Source organism: Colobus angolensis, unplaced genomic scaffold (assembly GCF_000951035.1).
Source record: "Colobus angolensis palliatus isolate OR3802 unplaced genomic scaffold, Cang.pa_1.0 Scaffold32, whole genome shotgun sequence".
Classification (NCBI taxonomy): domain Eukaryota; kingdom Metazoa; phylum Chordata; class Mammalia; order Primates; family Cercopithecidae; genus Colobus; species Colobus angolensis.
The window spans coordinates 3,970,222-3,980,657 of NW_012116488.1; the positions used below are offsets into that span (position 1 = coordinate 3,970,222).

At 43.5% G+C, this 10,436-nt stretch overlaps 1 protein-coding gene across 3 annotated transcripts in view; it reads right to left on the reverse strand.

Moving 5' to 3' along the window:
- Positions 1–1,082: 1,082 nt before the first annotated feature.
- The window catches only part of PPP2R5C (protein phosphatase 2, regulatory subunit B', gamma), a 170,539-nt gene continuing 161,185 nt past the window's right edge, over positions 1,083–10,436 (reverse strand). For all 3 annotated transcript variants that reach the window (XM_011951453.1, XM_011951452.1, XM_011951451.1), the window contains one exon: positions 1,083–3,907. In XM_011951453.1, the coding sequence (XP_011806843.1) occupies positions 3,776–3,907 (132 nt within the window). In that variant the 3' untranslated portion in view covers positions 1,083–3,775. The remainder of the gene's footprint in view (positions 3,908–10,436) is intronic.

Below are 10,436 nucleotides of genomic sequence, written 5' to 3' on the forward strand. Positions count from 1 at the left end.
ACCCAGGGAAATGAGGCACCCAGCACAGCTCCTGGCATAAAGGCAGTGGTAAGAGATACGAGTTCTCCTTGTCATTACTGCTGATGGCTGCTGCCAACCCTCACAGGAGACACGAAGCCAGTAGTTTTGCCTTTATGCTTCTTGCTACCCCAAAATAGCAGCAGCGTGCAGCTGGGCTGAAATCGCAGCATGCCTCGGTGAGCGAGTCCTCTCGAACTCTTGTGCTGCAGGAAGTTACCAAACACCAGGTTTCCCCCAGTTTCAAGATGGGGGATAAGGACCGCAGCGGGCAAACATCTAGTCTGCAGAAACACTGATCTGAGTAGCGGCGCAGGATGTGAAGTCTTCCGGCTGGCGTGCCCACTTTTAGGTGGCAGTGGGGCATGTGTGGTTCCTCAAAACAGCCAGCAAAGTTACTGGACCCTTAGGACAAAGACCACACTCTGCCTGGGTCTCAGCCTTGTCCATGTGCCCTAGCTGCAGAGAGCGTCGGCGTCTGCACCTCTGTCAGTGCGAAGGGAGCACAGACACCACTGGGTAGAGAAGGAAGCTAAGGACAAAGCTTGCCCTCCCACGCCAGCCGGCGAGCTGACCACACACAGCTATGGAAAGGTGAGGTTATAACCACGCCACGAGGAGGTCACACTTTAGTCCTGTTTCCATGGGCTTCTCGCAAGAGCATCAGCGAGGATAATGATCTCTCCATTGAGGAGGTGGGTGAACTAGGATCCCAAATTCATACTTCCAGCAATTCCCTATTTTCAAGACTTTCATTTCTATAAGTTGTATTGATTCACCTTTTCCTACTCAAAAAAGCCCCCAAACCCAAACCAAACCAAGAGGTGGTCTATAAAAAGTCACACTGCCTTTTCCACTAAGTAAAACATCAGTGGATAGACTTAGCTTTGAACAGCTGTGGCTAGCAGCTGGTGCAGTCAGCGCTCCAGGCCGGCTGGATGGAGACGGCCAGCCCCTCAGCAGTCAGCGCCCTGTGTGCGGGCGGCCCTGACCTAACGGGAACCCGATCACGTCCGAGCCAGCTTGCCCAACACCATGGCTAAATTTAGTTTCATGATGAGCAATAAAATTCACATGTTCTTTATTTAGTCCATATGATACACCGTTTTTTAGTTTTTGAAAATTAGATAAAAGAGCATATTAAATGGCAGGTGTCTGAAGTTTCTCTTCATAAACAAGGTCAAAACAAAAAGTTCCGAATTACAAAATGTTAAAAAATATGTCGGTACTTAACATTTCACTAATGCATAAAGTTACAGGTATTTTCTAAAGAAAAATAATTGTGCCACTTACCTATATTTGCTGTTTCTATGAATTTTTTTATTCTGTACATAGGACATTTTGTACAAAATATGAAGTCTACATTTTTATTACTTATTACCATAAAACAAAGATACAATGTATGTACAATATTAAAAGGAAGCCATACTAAAGCCACACTAAAAAGACACTTGGAATAGTGACATTTCTGATGTACAGATACATTCTGGAAAGAGTGAAGATGCCAAACGCAGAACTTTATGAAGAAAAACAGTCACCGGTTTATTTTCAATGTAATACTTTTGAAATCAGTTTGGTACAGAATAAACAGTCTCTATACAATGATATGTAAGCTGACAATTAGCACAGGAGTCCAAGTACTAACTAGGGAACCTTTAGGAGGCTAAAATATTAAGTAATACTCTTGCCAAAGAAAACTGGTTTCTCTGAAAACTTTTATTTTTCTTTTTGGTGAGTGTTTGTCTTCAATAAAGAGCAGAAAGAAAACCTAGACAAAAAGATGTTCTTACACACTGAGCTTTACACAGTCAACCAAACATTGATATTTTGCTTTTTCCCTAGGGCGAAAAGAGAGTCTTCCCAGCAACCTCTCTCACAAACATACTGAACATCCAAAATCAAGGATATTTGAGAATCTATCAGCTAAAGACGGAAGTTCAAACAATGGTATATCAAAATACATAAGACGCTGCTTTATACAATAAAAAGCACCCTTTTTCCCTCAAAAGGAGAAGGCATCTAAACTGTTTTTTTTGAATGATAAGTTTTCAGAATGGTAAAATGGAGAGATACGTGTCAAGTTTCTCAGGAAGTGTTCATCTCACAAAGTGGACTTGTCCACTTTTAGCTGGGGCAGTCTTCGCATTTCATACCTGCACTTGCTCTTAACACAAGAAGTCCCCTCCCCCCAGGTGATTTCTCCAAGACACGAGGACAGAAGCATTGCCAGTGGCTTGAAATGACAGCAGTGGGCAGCAGGCACTAGGGCTGCACAAGGAGCAATGTCTGCTTCTCACAATCTTTAAAAGGATACCCGAGACCTCGATGAAAAACCAGCTCCTAAAAAAAGCCAGATTTTGTCTTTTATGCATCAAGACACTTAAGTTATATAATCTTATGCCAGAGATGAAAGAAACTAGAATCACGTGTTTAGAATAGCAGTACACATCTCAAGTAGCTTTCAAGCAGGATAAATAAGTCAAAATACTGGCCACCCTGAGAGAAATAAAGAATAGACAAAGCACTAAGTTTAAAGATTTTTCTCCTTGTGCTATTCCATCTAAAAAAGCTCAGTACATGCAAGGAAGTCTGTGGAATACATAGCAGCATTTGAAGACCGATGAAAACTCAGACACTATTTTCCTTACGCGGTGTTGATAATGTGAGCTCTTTTCAACAGAAAGAGCCCCACTGAACATCATCCTCGCTGGTGCCTCCTCCAAGCTCTCAGAACCGCGATGCAGCCTTCGGGGAAGGCAGCGGCAGTGCCGGTCCCGTGCAACGCTGTTGTGTTACTTTACGCTCAAAGACAGCTGCAGTTTGCATTAGGCTAAGAACTGGCTTAACTCAAGATGATTTGGCTCCAACTTTCCATCAAATGTGGAATTCTTAGAGACTATAATTTTATGAATTCAAGAGCCTTGTTGAAGGGCAACAATGTTTAAGTTGATGGAAATGAAATCTGCAAATAGCAATATGAACACATAATTTTTAAACTCCAATTTCTGTCAAGGTAGACAGAGCAAGCTCTTTTAAGATAGATTTCAGAGCAATCTCTTTTAAGATAAATTTCTTCTACAAGCTTACTCCTGGAATCCTGGAGTACCACAGACTTGGAAATATGGCTTTAGGTACACACAAGAGAAGGAGACACGGTATTCATGTCACTCATCAAAGTGAAGAGACCCCTTAGCAAATACCAGCGGTTGAGGATTGTCATTTTCCCAGTACGTTGTGTGAGAACTCGAAAGCAAACAGCCATTTCACTGAGACTGAAAAACAAACAAACGAGAACTGCTGGCGTAACAATCGCGTGGAAACCATTTCAAAGGCTGTAAAGTCTTAAAAAATAGGTCATACTTTTTAAAGTGTTCCTTTGATTTGGAAAACATTGATGTTATCACAGAACCACCTATGTTAAAAGATCCTAAGTTGCATTTGGGAGAACATGAAGATGAAGGGCAGGGTGCTTTCCTATAGCTCTGACTTTGTGAAATAGTCTGACGTGGACTATGCTGGGGTGGCGACGACACTGTGAGGACACCGTCGTCAACCCGCGGCTCTGCCAGCGGGCTTTGGGAAGTCACCATTGTTTGAACTCCTAATCTCGCGCTGAGGCGGACGCACGTCATTGCCTACAGAACGGGGTCCAAGAAAGCTTTGAGTGTAACTGATTGGTATGGCACAGAAAGTATGTATTTTCTACAGAATCCAGAAAAGAACTGGCGGGCCCAGCCCCGATGCGGCACCCCGGAGGCTAGCGGCCGTCCTGGGAGGCCGGCTCATCAGCCCTGCAGTGAGCTTCCAAGGCTTTCTTGGTGTGGGGGTCCTGAGGCAGCTCGGACTTGCGGCGTGCAAGAGGACGGTCCTTCTTCGGATCTTTCTGTGCCTGGAATTAGAAATGCAATGGCGTTGGCTACAAACTAAGCTATCTGAAAAGCAAGCTTACTTCTGAGGTGGAAGTCAAAGGATAACCGCGAGGCACGTGTGCCTCACCCACTCACTGTTGGCACCCTGGCCACAGGGAAACGGCCTTATGTCTTATCATGGAAATTCACCAAAAATGTCTTGCCACTAAAAATCGTGACTCGTGTGAGGGCCTGTGTGTTCAATACTGGCGTTTTGGTCTTCTGAAATGTGCAGTGCTTGTACACAGGACTCAGTACCTCTAATTTGCAGAATTCATGCATTTTAGTAAATCTCGTAAGTAACCTCCTATTTCATAAATGTCATTAAAGCCATTTCATCAGCATGTCCCCTACAGAAGCATTTCAAGAAGTAGAAATTTCCGGCTGGGCGCGGTCACTCACGCCTGTAATCCCAGCACTTCGGGAGGCCGAGGCGGGTGGATCACGAGGTCAGGAGTTCGAGACCAGCCTGACCAACATAGTGAAACCTCGTCTCTACCAAAAATACAAAAATTAGCTGGGTGTAGTGGTGCGTGCCTGTAATCCCAGCTACTTGAGAGGCTGGGGCAGGAGAACCGCTTGAACCCGGGAGGTGGAGGTTGCAGTGAGCCGAGATCGCACCACTGCATTCCAGCCTGGGTGACAGGGCGAGACTCCACCTCAAAAAAAAAAAAAAAAAAAAAAAAAAAGAAAAAATTTCCTTGGAGACAAAGAAAAAAAATGAATGAAAAACATTTAAATTGGATTTCAAACGTCTATCAAATTGAAAAAAAAATACTCTCTTCTCCAATCCATTGTCTTCGTAAAGTCTAGGAAATTTTGGTTTCACTTAAAAAAAAAATTAAGTGAATCCCATTTTTGCATGAGGATTTGGGTAACTGTATCTGCAATAAAAGGGAAACTTAATTTGGAGAGTTTACATATCAAAAGCATCCATTTCCACCAGTAAACACATAATCCAGTTTAAAAGTAGAGACGCTGTGTTAATACCAATATTTTGAAACAAAACAATAAACCATCTAAATCACCCAAACATGATGTATATGCCAGAAGACTTGACTGCCAATTAGTTAGAAACTTCTCAGGACAAAGTTTCTTAACCAGAATTAAGTCTTCCTTTTTGTTCAGTGTATTAAAAGAGACTAAGTTACTTTTGTGGTACATCTAGCAGACAAAATTTAAGTCAATCATTTGACAACAAAAAGAACACAACCCTCACAGATTCCAGATGTCTGATTTTGACATGGAGGTAAAATAAATTTTCCTTCGCTTTAATGAAAAATCCAAGGACTTGCAGAGGTCCTGAATGAAAAGTTCAAATTTTTGCTAAGTGTTTCCCAGCAGGGTTCTTTGCAAATGTATCGATGAAAACAGCAATAATGTCAAGGTTTAAAAAGAATTTTGTGTCACATCACTTTAGGATGATTTCTAGAAATGTTATTTGAATATTCACATTCACTCGTGGTAGGGGCAGGACTTTTGATTTTTTTTCTCCCCCTGGAAACCAGCGTGAGAGCTTTGGGAGAATCTTCCACTTCTGGAGATGGTGAAGGTCACGGTCCCCTCGCCCATCACGGTACTTGTAAGAGCGTGTTCATGTGTGAGGATGCAGAGCATGTCTACTTCAACCCATGAGAAACTCAGAGGTGAAATCCTACCCTGAATTTTATGCCCATTCTTTGTTGATCTCTAAAACAAAGTGAAGCAAAACAAAACCAAGATTTTTACATACTTAAAATATGTAATTACAGCTGCAATAGGCACTCCAAAGAGAAGAAACATTTTCATAGAAAAAGGCAACAGTAAAAAGCTTGGAGCTGGAACCAGTGAATGCAAACTGAGAACACAAACGTGACCCCAGAGCTTCTGAAAGGACAGAAAACCGGTGGACATATCTGGGCCTTTCTGCTTAGACATTTTAAATTGAATTGATGTGCAAAGCAGAGAATAATGTTACTATCCACAAAGCAAAAAAATGAGGACAGGGGGCAGGGAGAAGAAGACAGCATGCAGATGGTGGGCTGATGAAGCGCCCGGCGGAGGGGATGTGCAGGTGAACATGCTGGCAAGGGCGGAGCAGACCGCGGGAGACACAAGTCAGCGAGAGGTGGCCTCTCTTCTGCAGCCCACGGGCAGGCCCGGAAGGCTCAGTGTAAACCGTAAGTGCTGAAAGAACACCAGGGGTTGGGCATACATGGCTATGCAAGTTTTCTTCCTCTTATAAAGGTGTACGTTCAAACCTTACTACTTAATTTGGGATAGAAATAATCAACATTTCTTAAGGGACCAAATTTCTTAAAAAAATTTTTTCTTTTTAAATTAGAGACAGGGTCTTTGTCACCCAGGCTAGAATGCAGCGGTGTGATTACAGCTCACTGTTGCCTTGAACTCCTGGGCTTAAAGGATCCCCCTGCCTCAGTCTCCTGAGTAGCTAGGACTACAGGCATACACCACATGGTTGGCTAAATTTTTTTTTTTCTAGAGATGAGGTCTTGCTGTGCTGCCCAGGCTGGTCTCAAACTCCTGGCCTTGAGCAATTCTCCTGCCTCGGCCTCCCAAGGTGTTGGGATTACAGGTGTGAGCCATGGTGCCCAGCCACCAAATTTCTGTTTTAAAATTATTTTATTTTTATTTTTGACACGGAGTCTCGCTCTGTCACCCAGGCTGGAGTGCAATGGTGCAACCTCGCCTCACTGCAACCTCTACCTCCCGGGTTCAAGTGATTCTCCTGCCTCAGCCTCCCAAATAGCTGGGATTACAGGCGCCCACCACCACGTCTGGTTATTTTTTGTTATTTAGTAGAAGCAGGGTTTCACCATGTTGGTCAGGCTAGTCTCGAACTCCTGACCTCAGGTGATCCGCCCTGAGTGTTGGGATTACAGGCGTGTGCCATTACACTCGGCCTCCCAAAGTGTTGGGATTACAGGCGTGTGCCATTGTGCTCGGCCTCCCAGTCGCCACATTTCTTTGTTTTGACCATCACAAGCTGGAATGACATGGACAAAAGGGAAAATACTTCATGTACATGTTAACTCGTCAGTTCTTTTCCTGGAGAACAGGCCTTCCGTGTGCTCTACGCGTTGAATAATGAGTACCTGCACTGACCACCTTCCGTCTCTCTACACCTTCCTTACTTGCGTGGTTGGTGATGCTTTTCTCCCGACCAACTGTTAAAAATGAGAATTGCAAACATTTTAAATGTCTGTGATATAAATGTCATTCACATGATATGTGCTAGTTTTCTTTGAATGTTCTGAATAGGGTTATACTAGTTTCTTGAAGGAAGTGTAAATAAAGGATAGGTAAATACATGGTTGAATTTCTCCACAAAAATCCAGCCTACTCCATTCATTGGCATCACAGCCTGCTTCCCGCTCTCCAGCTATTCCTTCAACTACCTTTCACACCTGTCCCAAGCCAACCCTCACATCATCTCAGAGAAATGTGAAATTATTTTGGAAAAATAAAGTTAGCTGAAAATAAAATTAAAAGGGTATTGAATATCTTCAAATGACTATATATAAAAACCAAAAAAAGCTTAATTTTTAGCTATAATTTCTTATGTCAATTTGGTCACCAAATTGTGCACATACATTTTTCCTGCATCCTGGTACCTTTTTTTTTTTTAAAGTTTTGAGAGTCTGAGTCTGGCTCTGTCACCCAGGCTGGAGGGCAGTGGTGCGATCGTAGCTCAGTAGCTCACTGCAGCCTTGAACTGGTACCTTCTTTTTGCTTTAACAATAGTGCTTTTCAGAATTTTAGGAAAACCACTCCAAACATTTTTCAACTTAAGAAAAGTTTATTGGCTGGGTGTGGTGGGCTCACGCCTGTAATCCCAGCACTTTGGGAGGCCGAGGCAGGCAGATCACTTGAGACCAGGAGTTTGAGACCAGCCTAGTCAACATGGTAAAACTCTGTCTCTGCTAAAAATACAAAAATCAGCTGAATGTGGTGGTGCTGGTAGTCACCGCTACTTGGGAGGCTGAGGTGGGCGGATTGCTTGAGTCCAGGAGGCCAAGGCTGCAGTGAGCCAAGACTGCCACTGCATTCCAGCCTGGGTGTCAGAGCAAGACCCTGTCTCTCAAAAAAAAAAAAAAAGGAGCAGAATTTATCATTTCAAATATTATACCTAGACACTGCACTCCATAAATACTTTCATCTGGATATGTTGAATTCAACTGATTCAACTGATCCATAGAAATCTACGAGGAGTCAGGCCAGGCACAGGGTCTCACACCTGTAATCTCAGCACTTCAGGAGGCTGAGGTAGGAGGATCGCTTGAGCCCAGGAGGTTGAGCCTGCAGTGTGCTGTGATCGCTGTGATCGTGCCACTGCACTCCAGCCTGGGTGACACAGTGAGAACCTGTCTCCAGAAACAAACAAAAACTATAAGAGGTCTTGGAATTGCATAGTGTTATTAGTTTTCCAACTTCATTCTTTTTCACAGTTGTTTTGGCTATTCTAGATCCTTTGCATTTCCATGTGAATTTTAGAATTAGCTTTTTCAATTTCTTGAGGATAAAAAGCCTGCTGAGATTCGAACGGAGAGTACGTTAATTTGGGGAAAACTGACATCCCAATGATACTGAGTCTTGACTCAGGAACGTAATTCACAGCGATCTACGGATGAGGCGAGGGAATCACTGTTGTAAGAATGTCAGTCACACAGGAAACCCGGTGACAGAACACAGTTGCAAGAACTGTGAAAACAAGGAAGCAGACATGCTACAGGAGTTCCCCAAGAACTGTCCTGCCCGTGTGTGTATTTAGAACTAGACAAGTGGATGGCCACCGGACCTGTTCCTTCCTGTCACCGTATAAGGTAACCCTCCCAGGAGGGGGCGTGCCCCTTTCCAAGGGCAGTGGACAGACCAAGCAGCTGGAAGTTCTGGGGCCCCGAATATCACACAGATACTAGGGCCGACTTTCAAACGCAGTTTTACTCAGGAGAGAATGCTATTTTGGTTTGCATTCTTGATCAAGTTCTTGATCTACTACAGAGCAGGACCTAAATTGCAAATATGTACATACCTTTCAGGTACATTACATTTTGGACATAGTTTATTCTTTGTCTAGCTTTAATTCTGACCTAAGTCAAAGGCTATACCAAAAGGAAAAATTCTCCAACCCTAAGCTATTTAATGTGTAAGAATTATTATTATTATTATTATTTTTTAAGATGGAGTTTTGCTTTTGTTGTCCAGGCTGGAGTGCAATGGCATGATCTTGGCTCATTGCAACCTCCACCTCCCAGCTTCAAGTGATTCTCCTGCCTCAGCCTCCCAAGTAGTTGGGATTACAGGCACCTGCCACCATGCCTGGCTAATTTTTGTATTTTTTAGTAGAGACAGGGTTTCACCATGTTGGCCAGGCTTGTTTCGAACTCCTGAGCACAGGTGATCCGCCTGCCTTGGCCTCCCAAAGCGCTGGGATTATAGGCATGAGCCAGCACACCCGGCCAAGAACTGGCTTTTTAACTGTGTACAGCCTCGTGTCTTAACACTAACTGTGATTTCCTTCTGCGTGCAGTAACAAGATCAGCTTAGAAGTCTTTAGCAAATTTGAAGTCACAAAATCAAAATGGTAAAAAGGCGACCTAAAATCCCTGAGTTAAAAAAAGTATCAAGAAGGGAGAACATTACCACTCCCACAGAGAGAAATACACACAGATTTTCATATTTGTGATGAAATCTATTCATTGCTAAGAACATTCATTGTGAGGCAAGTATGGAATCCAACTGAATTAGATAGAATACTAGTTACTGATGTTCGGAGTGTTCAGTGGGCTTTTCCACCGTATTTCTAGTACTTTCAGGCTTTGATGAGCTAAAAGCAGCATTCAGTCATCTATTTTGCTCTTAACCTGAGTTGAGGAATTAGAGGGGCAGAAGAGACCGATGACCGTGGCTAGCATGGCGGCTTGATGCCACGAGCCCCTTCCTGTGCAACTCCGAGAAAGCAGCCGGGACCAGTGCAGCCCCACTGGGATATGGCGCCAGCCATGTGCTAATTCCCAATCTTCTAGGAGTCACATTCAAAATGTAAAAAAAAAATGGGGGGCATTCATTTAAATAATATATTTTAGTTAATCTAGTAAAGAAGTAAAAGAATGGCCACTCCACAGTCAGGGTGCCTACTTTCACTTTTTACCTCAGAATTTTAGAACAGGATGTCTTTAGGAATTATCTCGCTGGTCAAAAAGAGGTTAAAGTTCCTCAGCGAGAAAGGCCAATGTCTCCAGACCATTTGGGACTACTTTTTTAGTTTACAGGCATTTGACACAGGGAGGGATGCTCAGGGAAACACAGCAGCTGAAAGGCTCCTTGAACTCGAGCAGGAACTGAGCAAGTTGTCCTCAGTGTCTACAGGCCCGGTTGAGGAATAAGAGTGGCAGGAGGTTCTCTTTGAATCGGGGTGATCTAAATGTTTATTCCACAACAAAGGAAAGAAAACCACGGGAGCAGGGCTGTTACCCGAGGGGGCCTGTGACGTAAGTACTGAAAGACAGC